Below are 15,407 nucleotides of genomic sequence, written 5' to 3'. Positions count from 1 at the left end.
CTAAATCCAGCCCTCTGAGAAAAAGCAAGAGAAGTGTGACAGGAAGATGAGGCGTGGCAGATCGCTGTGACATGTGTGGGACTCACTGTACTACTGTCCTCTCTTTACCCACTGCCAGCCTCTTGCAACTTTCCAAGGGAACAAGTGTGGAATGAAGGGAAACTGGTTCATTCGTTCTTTGTGAAAACAAGGAATGGGTGTTGTTAAGTTTGATACATGAAGTGTTAACAGGAGTTAGGGTGGAGCACTTCATGGCTGAGACCTGGCCACCGACGGGCCCAGCTGCAGGGTGGGGGTGACGGTAGAGTCCCGAGCGCGCTCACAGCCGCCCTCTGCTGCGGTCCTGGCAGCTGGAAGTCAGGAGCACCCCTGTGTTATGTGTGAGAAAGCGGGAGTCAGAGAGGGAGTCCTTCTCTCAGGATCACACATTAAAGAGCAGAGCGGAGACAGACCCGAGCACCTGGCTCCAGGTGCAGTGCTCCTCCTCTGACGAGTACTGCTCTCGGTGGGTGCGGGGCTTGGGCCCAGAAACTCCAGGGATTGGTTTGCTGACCCCTTTTACTGTCTCTCCTCCATCCCACTGGATAGCAGTCCTTTGAGAAACAAGGTTTTCATTCCGGTACTCCTGCTGCCTCCTTCAACTTGCCTTCAGCCCTAGGAAGTGGGGGGCCCATCAATCCGGCCACAGCTGCTGCCTACCCACCTGCCCCCTTTATGCACATTCTGACCCCCCATCAGCAGCCGCACTCCCAGATCCTCCACCATCACCTGCAGCAGGATGGCCAGGTAATAGCCCTCCCCCTCTCCTTTCCCTTCCTCTTCCTTCCTGTCCCTTAAAACTGCCCCCCCTTCCCTTTTCTTACCCTTCCTCACCACCTTCACCCAGCCCTCCCAGCGCCAGCCATGGGCACACAGCACATACAGACACAGTGCACACGACACAAGCCGCCGGCAAGAGGAGAGGTCAGAGAAGGGGCCAGGCTCAAACCTCCTTTGCTCTGTTCCTTTGGTACCTTTCTCCTCTACCTCCGGTAGCGCAGCTGCCCTCATCCCATCAGACCTGGGTCACACCTACCCTCTGACCTCTCCCAGCCTCCCCCCTTCCCTGACATTGTAGCTTTCCCTTCTAATGGTGGAGTTCTATTGTCAAAGTTTGTCCCTTTATTTTCCATATATCCTGGTTCTGCCTCAGCTACCATATTTGCAGATGATTCTCTGTTGCCAGCGCCAGCAGGAGGAGCAGGTAATGAAACTGAATGATGATGTGCTTGAACCCACTCCTTTCCAGCCCCCATTTCACCTCCACAGCCTCAGGGAACTTGAAAAGGCTGCACAATCACAGATCAGGACACACGAACACAGACACCTTGCTGAGCTCTCTGGCCTCCCGTCCCTCTCTTGTCCTCCCCTCCCCAGCGCCCTCTTTTTTCTTTCTGCCCTTCCCTGACTCTGGAAACACTTGGTTACCGGAATGGAAAGCATTCTTGGGGCAGCATCTGGAGCCTGGGGCCTCAGACTGTCTCTCCTACCTTGCCTGCAGTGGGCTCTCAGCTGTGCTGTGTGGTAGGGGTGGGGAGCTGTGGGGTGGACAAGTGACCTCTCCTCCATCATAGGTGGCTGGGGAGCTGGGACAAGGGCTTCCTTGCTCTCAAAGACAGCTTCCCAAATTGAGGTATTCATGGGATCAATGAAAATGAAATCACCATGTGATCACTCCTCTCCAAGAGGCCATAATTCTCTCCAGAGAGAGTAGCCTTTTCTCAGCAGTGTAGGTGGGGGTGGAGGGAGAAGGTGGAATTGAAAGTGGGTAGAACTCATTCACAGTCTTACCTTCCAAAGGTATCCTGCCATCTTTACACTGCTACCCTGTTTAAAGGTTGAAGAGGCTTTTTTACCTGTCCCAGGTGCTCTAGCAGCTGTAGAAACCAAATCTTCTGTGGTTGGGAAGTAAACTTCAGAGTAGTTTCTAAACAAGGGGAATGGGAGAGCAAGACAGCTTCCAGATCTCCACCTGAAGATGTTACAGATTTGTCCCACTAACCAGACACCTTTTTCCTCCTCATCATCGTCCCATTCCCTGCAGACGGGCAGCGGGCAACGTAGCCAGACCAGCTCCATCCCGCAGAAGCCCCAGACCAACAAGTCTGCCTACAACAGCTACAGCTGGGGGGCCAACTGAGGCCCTGACCCTCTTCTTCTCCCGGTCCCATCTTCTGAGAGGGCTTCTCAGCCTGGCAACTACGGAAACAGCATCAAAGAGAGAAAGGAATGGGGGGGGGGGTCCGCTGCCCCCCCCACCCCCAGCGGCCCACCCCATGCCTCAGCTTCATGTCTGTCCCGTTCCCATACCATCCCCACTCTGTTGTATGTATTATAGGATTTGTATTTTCTTTTTTTTTTTCTCCTTTCCTCTCCTCCTCCTCCCTTGCATTCAAGATTATGAAACTTTGCTGTGGGCCCTGCCTTCCTTCTCCTCCTCCTGTTCACCCTGGTGGTGTATGGGTGAGGTGGGTGGGGGGGACCCCCAAATATATATCAGCCCAACAGCCCTGTCTCCTCCTTTATTATTAGGAAACAAAACAACAACAAAAAATGGCGTCATGAATATGAACAGCATTGTCAGATGAATTAGTTGAAGTGTTTTTTTTTTTTTGTACTGTGTCCTCAAATTTAATGGATTAATGTGTCTTGTATATATAAAAAGAAAACCTCTACCTTCAGCGTCTGCCCATTCTTGATCCGTCTAGGACAGTCTCGTCAACAGCTTGGTGAATGATGATTCTGTCCCGCCGGGCCCCTGGGGGGCTCTGAAGGCGATGGAATAGAAGGCAGTGGAATAAAAGGAGCTCTTGGCCCTTAATGTGCTGCCGGTATCTTGCCCTATGGGAATTCCCTCTCCTCCTCCCCCAGGGATTTCACAGCCTACAAAGAACCGCCGCAAATGTTCATTTCCTGCAGAAACTGCTCCACCTGCCGCAGATTTCGGGCTGTGAAGGGAGCGGACAGCAGGTAGCCGGTGGAAAGGGAGAAGATTAAGCAGGAGCTGGAAGACACGGTTTTGGAGAGTCGACGTGTCATGTAGACGGGTCCAGGCAAATGAACTGGAAAGGAGGGAGGATAACATGCGGTCGGCTGGGGGTCGACCACAGCAGTTCTTGCTTCTGGGTGCTTAGTGTGCGTGGCTACTGCCACCCCCTTGAAAAGGAGGGGTCTGGAGACCAAGGCCGGGGGCGGATGGGGTACAGGGAAGGAGAGGCTTGAAAGTCAGGAACGAGCAAAGGGTATTACTTACAGCTCCAAACTCCTCCTCCCCCCGCAAGACTTCCCCGGGTTTCCCTGGCTCTCACCGAGCCTCCGCCCCGCAAGCCGCAGAGCCTGCCCAGAGAGCGGTCAGGACTCCGCTGCGGGTACGACACGCCCGAGCTGGAGGGCGCGAAGTCCCTGCATCCCCGACCCGGGAATTCAAACGCCGAGCTCGCGGGCGGGCGCGGCTGCGCGGAGACTGCCCCCTGGCGGCGGCGGCGGCCGGTCCCACGCGGCCTCACAACCTCGAAGCCCCTGCGGCACCGGCTGGCGGGCGGGAAGGGGTCGGCTGAGGAGGCGGGCGCTCCGGGCAGCGGCAAGTCGCGGGCGCCCGCCCACCGCCCTCGCGCCTGGCCCGCGGCTCGGGACGGGGCGATCCGCCCCGCCCGCGTCGTGCTGATGGTCCTTTTACGACAGCGTGCCGGGTCGCAGGCCTGCCTTCCGGCAGGTGGCCCGACGCTTCGCTCCGTTTCCGGCTGCGCAGCGCAGGCCGCCGCCGGGCGCGAATGGGCTTCGGTGGGGTCCGCGGGTTCGAGTCCCAAAACGGGGATGAGCCTGTTTGATCTCTTTCGGGGCTTTTTCGGCTTTTCTGGACCTCGGAGGTTAGAGTGGGTCGGGATCGGACGAGGGTGGGGTCTTCTGAGGGGAGCTTGACCCCTGACACCCAGTTCTTGGGAAGCCATCCTCTTCGTCACTCCTTCACCTGCTGCGGAGAGGACGGAAGTCAGCACCCTGAGCGCTCACCCCGCGGCAGTAACCTGGGCGGCCGCGGAGAGGAGGACTCACAGCAGTCTAAGCCTTTCTCCAGTCTGGGGTGATGCAGCAGGGGCCCGGGCGGGGACGACAGCGGGGCTGTGGGGGCGGGGACAGGGCGGGCCGGGGACGCGGGGGAGCCGCGAGGTGAGGACTGCTTGATGAAGGCGAAAACACAGCACAGACCCCACGGCCCGCCTCTCAGCCGCACCTCGGTTTTGCAGACCCCGCCTGCCCTTGGCCCACTCGCCACCTGGGAGCGGATTGTATGGTTTGAGGTAGTGCTGACGTTCTGGTCAAATCTGCCTTCACTCCCAGCCACAGAGAGCCCTTTTTTGGAGGGATGACTCGAGATGAAGATGAGGACGATGAGGACGAGGAAGAAGAAGCCACGTGGGGCCGTGGGAGCTCGAGGTTTGAGGGCCCCCAGCCCCCCGAGGAATTTGGCTTTGGCTTCAGCTTCAGCCCAGGAGGAGGGATGCGTTTCCATGATAACTTCGGCTTTGATGACCTAATTCGGGATTTCAGTAACCTCTTCAGCGAGATGGGGACCTGGACCTTGCCTTCCCGCCCTCCTGGTGTGTGGCTGTCCCTGGACAACCTGTGGTTTCTGCTGGGTTGGTGGGTGAAATTAGGAGCCTGAAGAGGGTAGTTGGGGGGTGGGAAGTGTGAGAAGACTGCCGCTATCAATAGGGTTGTAAAGAGCCCAAGTGCTCCTCACCCCCAGCATTCATCTGGCCTCTTTCTGCAGAACTTCCAGGTCCTGGTCCTGAGTCAGAGACACCTGGTGAGAGACGACGGGAGGGACAGACACTTCGGGACTCAATGCTTAAGTATCCAGACAGTCACCAGCCCAGGATCTTTGGGGGGGTCTTGGAGAGTGATGCAAGAAGTGAATCCCCCAAACCAGCACCAGACTGGGGCTCCCAGAGACCTTTTGGTGTGGTGAGTGCTTCTGGGTCCAAAGTGAGAGCCTGTGGGCGACAACTAATAGAGCACAGACTGGAGGCTTGTCAGAATCTAACAGACATGGGTTGGAATCCTAGGCTCTCCACTTACTGTTATTATCTGTTTTCTGTATTAAGCTTCTTGTAGGATTTGGGGGGGGTGGGGCCCAGGGATGGGAGTTCTGCTTTTTCTTTAAAAAAAAAAAAATCAGGGGTGCCTGGGTGGCTCAGTCTTTAAGCGTCTGCCTTTGGCTCAGGTCATGATCCCAGGGTCTTGGGATCGAGCCCCGCATCGGGCTCCCTGCTCCGCAGGAGGCCTGCTTCTCCCTCTCCCACTCCCCCTGCTTGTGTTCCCTCTCTCGCTGTGTCTCTCTCTGTCAAATAAATAAAATCTTCAAAAAAAAAAAAAAAATCAGTTGGGGCGCTTGGGTGGCTCAGATGGTTAAGCGTCTGCCTTCGGCTCAGGTCATGATCCCGGGGTCCTGGGATTGAGCCCCGCATCGGGCTCCCTGCTCAGTGGGAAGCCTGCTTCTCCCTCTCCCACTCCCCCTGCTTGTGTTCCCTCTCTCGCTGTGTCTCTCTCTGTCGAATAAATAAATAAAATCTTTAAAAAAAAAAATTTAAAAAAATCACTTGGGGCGCTTGGGTGGCTCAGATGGTTAAGCGTCTGTCTTTGGCTCAGGTCATGATCCCGGGGTCCTGGGATCGAGTCCCACATCAGGCTCCCTGCTCAGCGGGGAGCCTGCTTTCCCCCTTCCTCTGCCCCTCCCCCTCACTCATGCACACTCGCGCATGCTCGCTCGCTCTCAAATAAAATCTTTTTAAAAAAATCACCGGTCTTTATTATTCTGGGATAAGGCAGATTGTTGGGTGGGATAGAAAGTGTCATTTCAGGGACGCCTGGGTGGCTCAGTCGGTGATGCGTCTGCTTTCGCCTCAAGTCATGATCTCTGGGTCCTGGGATTGAGCCATGCAGCGGGCTCTCTGCTCAGCGGGGAGTCTGCTTCTCTGTCTCCCTCTGCCCTTCCCCCTTCTCATGCTCACTCTCTTTCTCTATTTCAAATAAATAAAATCTTAAAAAAAAGAAAGAAAAGTGTCAGTTCAGGAGAGCCTTTTGGTAGAAGTATAGATAAAATAGGTAAGAAGGGGGAAGGGTGAGTACAGAAAGCTATTCTGAGTGGAATTATCTCTCCCGGGGAAAGGTAGTTTTGGATCTTGGGAATACTTGCAATACAGATTGAAAGGTATCATTTCACCTACTTCGCCTTCTTCTACAGTTTGATGATGTGTGGCCTATGACCCCCCGTTCTAGAGCCAGAGAAGACAATGGTGAGTCTGGTGGGAGTGGCCATTTAATGTGCCCTCTGTTCTCCCTCCCTGAAGTTTCTTGTCACACCTGGCCCCTGCTTTTCTCTGGACTCTTGATTTCGTGTTTCCTCTCTCTGCCCTTCTAGATCTTGATTCCCAGGTTTCCCAGGAGGGCCTCGGCCCAGTTCTGCAGCCCCAGCCCAAATCCTATTTCAAGAGCGTCTCTGTGACCAAGATCACTAAGCCAGATGGGGTGAGTTGGAAGAGAGGGGTAGAAGGAACTGTGGCCAGAGGATGCCATGGAGAGAGCAATCTAGGTAAAGAAACCAGTGAACTCACCTTTATTGATGTTAGAGATATGGTTCGGGCTTCTCCTTGTAGACAGTAGAGGAGCGCCGGACTGTGGTGGACAGTGAGGGCCGGACAGAGACCACAGTAACCCATCAAGAAGCAGATGGCAGTCCTAGAGATGGTAAGTAAAGTCTGTGAATCAAAGGGATCCATCTCTTGTTTCCTTGGGAAAGGGGAACCCGTACTTTTCTACTCTTTAAATTATTCCTCTCCTTGTCCTTTGTTCATTCTCTTTGATTTAGTGTGTCTATGTGTATCACTTTTTTCCTTAGATCCAGAATCACCAACACCTCCAGCCCTGGATGATGCCTATTCCATCCTGGATTTATTCCTAGGACGTTGGTTCCGGTCCCGGTAGCCTTGTTAACCCTCAGAGGCCTTCAGATTCTGTCCACCCTTTGCTCACCATCCGTGGGCTTACCTTCTGCTCCTGCCACCTCAGGGCCTTGGTGTGTGAAACAGTGAGTTGGGGGTATGTCAGTATGTGACTCACCCAAACTGACTAATAAAACGTTTATTTATGCTAATTCCTTGGCCTTGGTTTTGTCTAGGCTGTTCCACTTTCTAGTACCATCCAGGGCTTCCCAGATTATTTCGGCCCACAATGTTCTTATTTCTTAATTTTGTGTTCCACTTCCAAAACCTGATTTGATAGAGAGGGTCAGGTACCAGTAGAAAATGATTATTCTTACAGCGGGGATAACTAGAGACAATTCCAGGAAAATTTCTACACAAGGATGCATTGGATTCTAAAAAGAGGAAGGGGCGCCTGGGTGGCTCAGTTGTTAAGCGTCTGCCGGCGGCTCAGGTCATGATCCCAGGGTCCTGGGATCGAGCCCCGCGTCGGTCTCCCTGCTCAGTGAGGAGCCTGCTTCTCCCTCTACCCCTGCCCCTGCTCGTGCTCGCATGCTCTCTCTCTCTCAAATAAATAAATAAATCTTCTAAAAAAAATAACAACAAACTTTAGCACTGTGGCTGAGAGTGGCAGATCTTGCACATTCATTTACCTCTGTTTCCTTGAAATGACTCAAATGACAAGGGATTTTTCTAAGGAAGCCTATCATAAGAACAAAGAAGAAAAGATATAGTAATGAAATTTTGTATTTTCATTCTCTTTATTATATCTTTTCATGAACAGAAGTTGACTTACTGTAGCCAAGTTTATATTTTTCTTTATGGTTAGTGCTCTTTATATCTTTTAGGAATCTCCCCAACCCAAGGTTAAAAGGATGCTGTCCTTTACTTATCCTCTCTAAGTTTTATTAGTTCTGCTTTTTACATTTAGGGTTTTTTTTTTTTTTTAATTTTTTTTTTAAAAGATCTTATTTATTTGACAGAGACACAGCGAGAGAGGGAACACAAGCAGGGGGAGTGGGAGACTCCCGGCTGAGCAAGGAGCCCGATGCGGGGCTCAATCCCAGGACCCTGGGATCACGACCTGAGCCAAAGGCAGACGCTTAACGACTGAGCCACCCAGGCGCCCCTACATTCAGGTTTTTAAATCCACTAGGATTTTATCTTCCTATTTGGTATGAACCAGGGGACCAGCTTCATTTTTTTCTATTTGGAAAAATACATATGCATATGTATGTACAAATATTATGAATATATTTTATATACACACACACATACTTACAAATACACATGGATCCCTGTGCTGGGTCTTTCTGTCTTTTCTGTTACTCTGTCTGCCTCTGTGCCTGCTCACATTTTAAAATTGCCTAGTTGTATTTAGTAGAACATGTTCTCCCATTTTTTTCCCCCTAACTTCTAGTATGTAAGAATACAATTGATTTTTATTTTTTTTTACTTTTTTTTCTTAGATTTTATTTTATTTATTTGACAGAGAGAGAGACAGAGAGGGAACACAAACAGGGGGAGTGGGAGAGGGAGAAGCAGGGAGCCCGATGCGGGGCTCGATCCCAGCACCCTGGGATCATGATCTGAGCTGAAGGCAGACGCTTAACGACTGAGCCACACGCCCCTACAATTGATTTTTAAAATTTATTTATTTATTTGAGGGAGAGCACACATGTGAGTGGGGGAGAGGAGCAGAGGGAGAGAGAAAATCTCAAGCAGACTCCCTGCTGAGTGTGGAGCCCACCGCAGGACTCAATCCCACAACCCTGAGATCATGACCTGTGCCAAAGCCAAGAGTTGGATGCTCAACCAACTGAGCCACCCAGGTGCCTTTATAACTGATTTTTCGAATCAGCTTTTCAGAGTATCACCATAAATACATGGAGCTGGACATTACCAGACATCTGTGGATAGTGTACAGCATGAAGGGTGGACTCGTACAGACAAGAGAAGCAACTTGGGAGGAACAGACTTGCAGAAAGATGAAAATTTAGCAAGGGCACATTTTAATGTCTTTAGAAATATGAGATGATAGATCCATAAAGCCAGAAGATATTCCTACAAAGGAATAAATAAGAATGAACTTCGGCTTAGGTCCATGATCCCAGGGTCCTGGGATTGAGTCCCACATCGGGTTCCTTGCTCAGTGGGGAGCCTGCTTCTCCTCTCCCTCTGCCTGCCCCTCGCCCTGCTTGTGCTTGCTTGCTCTCTCTCAAATAAGTAAAATCTTTCAAAAAAAAAAAAAAAAAAGAATGAACTTTGAGGAGTTTAAAAAAAAAATGTGATGGCAGAAATGAAAAACTATAAAAAGATTTTGATGACAAAGTTGAGGAAATCTCCAGAAAGACCAAGTAATAGAAATAGAAAACAGGAAAAAAGTACACGTGAAACTAATACAATGTTATATATCTGTTATACTTCAATTAAAAAAATTTTTTAAGGAAAAAAAATAAAAAAGGAAAAAAGATAAGAAAACTGGAATGATATACACCATCAATGAAATAAACCAAGAAAATATCCCAGAAGTGCAGAATATTTACTTCTAATCTGAAATACCCACCACAATGCTAAATAGCAAGGATGAAAAAAAACCCACTACTTCAGAACACTAGAGGGAAAGGAAAATCTAAATGATTTGAGAGAGGATTCAGAGGAATCTGGGGATTCAGGATTCTCATTTGCATCTACCCAGATGTAACCTATCTCAAGTGTCAGGATCCTACCCTTTCTCTTTTAGGACTGTAACCCTGACATAGGAAACCCAGTGAGGCTAAGAATTCCACCCTCTCTGAAGCTCTGCTACTCCTACAGTCACATTTGAGCTGGTCCTCCACTCTGGTGCCCACTGGATGCAAGAGGTTAGGCTTTCCTTAAATGCTGTGAAGGGAGCCCGCTGGCTTGTGGTCTGCCTTGGCTTGGCGACCAGCTCTGCGGAACGTAGTGACCATTTCCCTTGGCCTCTCCAGTGCTCGACATACTGCACTAGTGGATATCCTTTCAACCAGTAACTGCTTCCAACTGACCACTGCTGACAATTTTAGTCATTGCATCACTTCAAGCTAGAGACTATCCATATTCTACCTACTACCATGACAGGGTTCTTGTCAACCAGCCTGTGAGTGATCACCCAGATTCCATTCTAGAGTTTGCAGAACCACTCCTGACACCAACTGTCTTAGAATGGGTTCCCTGGGCAAAGACTAAGATGAAAAGAGACGTGAACAAGGTTTCTTGGGGGTGCTAGCGCCCTCAGGGGATACACATGTAAGAAAGTGAGGAGGCAGGATTAGGCTAAAGAGGTGACTGACCCAAGGAAGTTACAAGAGAAGACTTTGAAGCTGGAGTGACTCTTCAGGGTTGTTCTACATTGAGGCAAAAGGGCTAGGTCTTTGTATCCCTGCGTCGACCAGGCGTCGGCATGGGCCGCCTAAGAGGGCATGTCACCTTGGGTGAGGCTGTCTCAGGCCATGAGAGGCGTTCCTGTGAGGGAAGCAGCGGTGTGCTATCAGCAGCTGGGAAATGGTGCATTGGCCCCAAAGTGGTACCCACTAAACCCAGTAAAGAACTGCTACAGAAGTGCCCAGGATTGTGCTAGAGCCCGTGGGTCAACACGGCCCAGCTCTCAAGAACCTCATAAACTCTATACAGCATTTTAATTGTATATTTCCACTTACCAGAAGAACATACACTATAGGAGGACAGGCACTGTATCTTGCTCCCCCCCTGCTCCCCAGGGTCTAGAACTTGACTCATAGTTGACTGAACCTAATTGGAGGCTTGCGATAAGAAGTAAGAAGTGGGGCACCTGGGTGGCTCAGTTGGTTAAGCGACTGCCTTCGGCTCAGGTCATGATCCTGGAGTCCCGGGATCGAGTCCCGCATCGGGCTCCCTGCTCAGCAGGGAGTCTGCTTCTCCCTCTGACCCTCCTCCCTCTCATGCTCTCTGTCTCTCATTCTCTCTCTCTCAAATAAATAAATAAAATCTTAAAAAAATTTTTTTTTTAAATTAAAAAAAAAAAAAAGAAGTAAGAAGTGGCTCTGTGTGTGCAGAATCAGGGTGGCAAGCACCCAGAGAAGGGGAGGTGGGGCTCAGCGTGGGTGTGAAGGCTCCTCTGGAGCCACGGCAGGCGACAGAGCTAGAGCACTTCCTGACCGAGGTGAGGCTCCGCGTGAGGGCAGTACAAGCATTCCGTGAGGGGGTTTTATTTTAAGCACCCAAATGGTTGGGGGAGACGCTCCACATCCCACAGGAGAGGCCCTGTGCAGTGGGAGGTGGAGACTCAGACTTCGCCCCTAAGGAGCGGTGTGGCCGAGGGGAGTCCTCACGAGCAGAGTGGGAGCAGTAGCGCTGCCTTCCGAGGTTGTGGCCAAGAGCACTGACGCGGGATACTTCCCCAACCCGTCGGCATAGGAGGAGGTTACCCCTGAGAGGAACGGGGATGACAAAGGAGACGGTCCGGGCAAACTCCAGGCTCTGGTCATGCACAGAGCATGCCCTTGGACCTTCTCCCGTTATCTCTACCTCCCTAGCCTGCACACGTGTGCAGATATCGTATCCAGGAGCTGAGCTAATTGGTTTTAAAGTCTTTCCCTTATCGTTTCCCCTGTCAGGCTGTCGTTGTGTGCCCATGCAGACGGAGAGAGTTGCAGCCTGAGACAGGGTGTCCTCAGCATGGCCCAAAGTCAGCCCCTAATCAAAGTCATGGGCCGGCTCCGGATCCGCAACCACCTGGCCCGACAGTGCCTGGCAGAGTTTCTGGCTGTGTTCGTGCTCTTGGTAAGCCGGCTAATGGGGGAACTTAAGAGCCGAGGTGGGCAAAAGTTTTCGGCTCCTCCTGGTGTCTCTATTTCTTCTTCCTGCTGTCTCGCTTCTTTCAACTACCCATCATTTCTCTCCCTGTCCTGTCCCTTCCATTCCTGTCCTACTCCCTAATTTTTATTCCTATCCCTGTCCATCTCTCATCCTCCTTCCCTTTCTTCACTCGTCCTTCACGTCTCCCCTTTACTTCCCTCTGTCTGCTTTTCTCCCTTCCTTGCTGACCCCTCCTGTTCATTCAGCTCTCTGGGCTCCACCTCTGCCTTTCCACCTCTCTCCCCCTGTTCCCTGTTGGTCCCCCAGGCTCCCTATTCCTGGTTCCTGTTCCTCATCTTCCCTCTCCCCACCAGTTCCTCACCCAGGGGGCTGTGGCCCAGGCTGTCACCAGCGGAGAAAACAAAGGCAACTTCTTCACCATGTTTCTGGCTGGCTCTCTGGCGGTTATAATAGCCATCTACGTGGGTGGTAACGTTTCAGGTGAGGAGGGTGTGGGGTCTGGTCATCAGAGGGGGTAGAACGTGCACGTGCACGTGAGCGTGGGTATATGGCATAAGGCAGATCCTTCGGTGACTCATGGACATTATCTCCTTGAGCTTGACTAGTGCCCTGGACTGAGATATGCCTTTGGCCTGGTCCAGCCCCTTCCCTTTGTGTGTCCCTTGTCCACTTACCTAGACAGATCTATGGCAAGGTAAGTGCTGTCTTCGCGTGTCCCCCTCCTGAAGCCCTCTGGGGTCATCTTGCGCAGCGCCACACCTTCTTGTCCCCCAGACATGTGCTGTGTCAGTGTGCCTGGCTGGGGCCTGGAGACACGAACACTGTAGGCAGACCCTGGGCTTTACTGTGTGACCTCGACAAGTTGCATGACCTCCCTGAGCCTCAGCTTCCTGACGCACGATGGGAGAAGTGACATCTGCCCTAAGAGTTGCAAGCTCCAGGGGTGCCTGATGGCTCAGTCAGGACAGTCAGAGGAGCATGCCACTCTTGATCTCAGGGCTGTGAGTTCGAGCCCCACGTTGGGAGAAGAGACTACTTAAATAAATAAGATTAAATTAAAAAGTTGTGAGGGTCAACAGCAGCATTACCTGGTGAGCGCCTGGCAATGACACTTAAGGGATGGTGGTTTTCTTTTCTGGATCCTTGAAGGGGCCCACCTGAATCCAGCCTTCTCCCTGGCAATGTGCCTCCTGGGGCGTTTCCCCTGGGCCAAGCTTCCCGTCTACTGCTTGGTGCAGCTTCTCTCTGCCTTCTGTGCTTCTGGAACCACCTACGCTGTCTACTACGGTAACATGGTTGGGAGCATCTGCGTGTGGCCAGGAGTGCCTTGCAGTGGTTTTGCATGAACTAAGATGGAAATCCTGGGTGTTCCCCTCCCCTGCAGATGCCCTACAGAATTATACAGGTGGCAACCTGACAGTGACTGGCCCCAGGGAGACGGCCTCCATCTTTGCCACCTACCCTGCCCCGTATCTGTCCCTGAACAATGGCTTCCTGGATCAGGTAAGTGCGAGGGGGAGACCTGGGAAAGCCCCGGTCTTTGCTCTTGTCCCCTGGGATTCCCTGGGATGTGGGGTTGGGTCTATCTCTGCACCATCCCCGCCCCAGTTGCCTGTGTTGGACAAAATCAGATGACGTGGGTTGGTGGCCTTGGATGCTTGGGTGAGAAAGGGCAGATGGATCATCTGGCAGCTTATGGGGGCCCCTCTGCCTCTTTCAACTCCAAGGTTCTGGGCACAGGGATCCTGATTGTGGGCACCTTGGCCATCGTGGACACACGGAACAAGGGAGTGCCTGCAGGTCTGGAACCTGTGGCAGTGGGGCTGCTAGTCCTAGCAATCGGGCTATCCCTGGGTGTCAACTGTGGGTACCCACTCAACCCTGCCCGCGACCTGGGCCCACGGCTTTTCACCTACGTGGCTGGATGGGGCCCTGAAGTCTTCAGGTGGGAGACCACGGCCTCCTCCCCTGGGGCAGTCCCTTCACTCTCCTCCCTCTGAGTCTGGGCCCCAGCTCTCTCTGCTTACGTAGTTCTCTTAGCCTCTTAGGACAGTGTCCCTCATCTACATCCTGGTTCTCCCTTTCTCTCTTGCCCCTTCTCCTCTCCCTCCACCCCTTCCACCGAAACTGTAGGGATGGTGTTCTTGGGTGTGTCATATTACCTCCTTGGGCGTTAGTGACCCCATCAGCAAAATGGGTATATTCAGATAATTCCCTAAGGCAAGAGGCTGGACCAAGGCTCTCCTGGGGGCTCCTCTCTAAGTGCTTTGCTTTGTTGCCAAGACACCCTCTTCCTGGTGTCCATCTCCCCAGGAACTGCTTTCAGGAGCACTCTTGTGACTGCCCGCAGTGCTCCACGGGGAGGCTAGGGGAGTCAGCCCTGAGAGCCTCATGTCCCTCTCTTGTAGGGCTGGTAATGGCTGGTGGTGGGTGCCTGTGGTGGCCCCTCTGGTGGGGGCCATGCTCGGCACAGCCACATACCAGCTGCTGGTGGCTCTCCACCACCCGGAGGAGTAAGAGCCAGCTCAGGATCTGGAGTTTGCCCAGCTTAAAGCCTCCGACTTGAAAATGTCTGCCTCAGTTCAGTTGCCGCGGTAAAGGTTCTGACACGACAGCCCTCACCTCCCTTGTGGACACTGGAGAGGGCCAGAGATCCAGGGGTGGTGACAAGACATTCTCTCTGGACGAATACACCAGCTTCGCGGTTCGCTATTGAGGCATCAATAAACTGGGGAGGATGCCTGGAGGCGGCGATCTGGGCCAGGCCCCTCCTGCCCTCCAGCCCTCCAGCCCTCCTCTCCTCCTCCCCTCTTCCCCACGTCCCCTCCTCCCCTCTTCCCCACGTCCCCTCCTCCCCCTTAGGACCCTGATGGCTTCTGCGGACGTAGTGCCTCAAAGTAGCCACCAGAGGGCGCGCCCAGGAGCGGCGCGGGAGGGCCGGGGCAGCCCCGGCGAGGGGGCTTCCTGCGGAGCCCGGTCCCCCTGCCGGGCTCCCAGCCCCAGAACCTCGGTGCGGCCGCCCTTCCCTCGCGGGGCGGCTCTCCAGATGGCGAGGGTGCGAGCCGGGCCTGCCTGGCGGCCGGGAGCGCAAACGGGGAAACTGAGGCACGGCCCAGTGCCCAGACGCTCCAGCCGTCCGCCCGGAGTGGGGTGAGGTGCGCCGCGGGACAAGGCCCTGACTCCGGGGCCGCGGGGGGGCGGGGGGCGCGGGAGGGGGGCTCGCTCTCACGCCGCTCCCGGGGCAGCGCTCCCGGGCCCCTTTCCAGCGAATAAAGGCGCCGGCGCTCCCTGTGGGGCGCCGGGCTGGCTCAGCCGGAGGAACTTGCGACTCGATATCGGGGTCGTGGGTTCGAGCCCCAGGTTGCGCTTGGAGGTTACTTAAATAAACTTGGAAAAAAAAACAAAAAAACGTCTGGGCTCGCTACTCTCCTGGCTGACTTGGCTTTTTGGCTGCGGGATGGATGTGCAGTGGGGGGCGGGGGGGGGGGGAGACACGGCCTCGGAAAGGTTAAGACCCCGCCCCCCCGCCCCGCACAAAGATGGCGGCTCCCGCCTCCCCTCCCCCTCCCTCCC

The 15,407-nt window shown here is 53.2% G+C and overlaps 3 protein-coding genes and 1 long non-coding RNA gene across 20 annotated transcripts in view; 3 read left to right on the top strand and 1 right to left on the bottom strand.

The window, feature by feature from the left end:
- The window catches only part of UBAP2L (ubiquitin associated protein 2 like), a 40,014-nt gene extending 37,300 nt beyond the window's left edge, over positions 1-2,714 (top strand). For 7 of the 15 annotated variants that reach the window (XM_036086767.2, XM_036086774.2, XM_036086779.2 and 4 more), the window contains 3 exons: positions 589-786; positions 1,193-1,243; positions 2,084-2,714. In XM_036086767.2, coding sequence (XP_035942660.1) covers positions 589-786; positions 1,193-1,243; positions 2,084-2,179 — 345 coding nt within the window. In that variant the 3' untranslated portion in view covers positions 2,180-2,714. The remainder of the gene's footprint in view (positions 1-588; positions 787-1,192; positions 1,244-2,083) is intronic. The other 8 variants (XM_036086781.2, XM_036086777.2, XM_036086770.2 and 5 more) reach the window with 3 other exon arrangements.
- On the bottom strand, positions 153-3,663 carry LOC118532339 (uncharacterized). 2 transcript variants are annotated; one of them, XR_013450047.1, is made up of 3 exons: positions 3,348-3,663; positions 1,831-3,101; positions 153-369 (listed from the first exon to the last, which is right to left on the bottom strand). It is a non-coding gene; the product is annotated as an uncharacterized LOC118532339 (long non-coding RNA). The 2 variants fall into 2 exon arrangements; XR_013450048.1 differs by having other exon boundaries at positions 1,896-3,101; positions 3,348-3,661.
- An 85-nt stretch (positions 3,664-3,748) lies between these two features.
- HAX1 (HCLS1 associated protein X-1) lies at positions 3,749-7,189 on the top strand. The gene is made up of 7 exons (XM_036086823.2): positions 3,749-3,905; positions 4,375-4,634; positions 4,808-5,001; positions 6,281-6,332; positions 6,458-6,564; positions 6,693-6,783; positions 6,935-7,189. The coding sequence occupies exons 1-7, from the start codon at positions 3,853-3,855 to the stop codon at positions 7,018-7,020; spliced, it is 843 nt and encodes a 280-aa protein (XP_035942716.2). The 5' UTR covers positions 3,749-3,852; the 3' UTR covers positions 7,021-7,189.
- Positions 7,190-8,563: 1,374 nt separating this feature from the next.
- AQP10 (aquaporin 10) lies at positions 8,564-15,243 on the top strand. 2 transcript variants are annotated; one of them, XM_078078621.1, is made up of 6 exons: positions 8,564-11,798; positions 12,188-12,314; positions 12,984-13,121; positions 13,219-13,337; positions 13,562-13,779; positions 14,243-15,243. In XM_078078621.1, the coding sequence occupies exons 1-6, from the start codon at positions 11,694-11,696 to the stop codon at positions 14,349-14,351; spliced, it is 816 nt and encodes a 271-aa protein (XP_077934747.1). In that variant the 5' UTR covers positions 8,564-11,693; the 3' UTR covers positions 14,352-15,243. The 2 variants fall into 2 exon arrangements, with proteins under 2 accessions (XP_077934747.1, XP_077934748.1); XM_078078622.1 differs by lacking the exon at positions 12,984-13,121.
- The last annotated feature ends 164 nt before the right edge of the window (positions 15,244-15,407 follow it).

The sequence above is a fragment of the Halichoerus grypus genome, chromosome 7 (genome assembly GCF_964656455.1).
Source record: "Halichoerus grypus chromosome 7, mHalGry1.hap1.1, whole genome shotgun sequence".
NCBI classification, from domain to species: domain Eukaryota; kingdom Metazoa; phylum Chordata; class Mammalia; order Carnivora; family Phocidae; genus Halichoerus; species Halichoerus grypus.
This window is presented reverse-complemented; position numbering and strand designations above follow the sequence as displayed.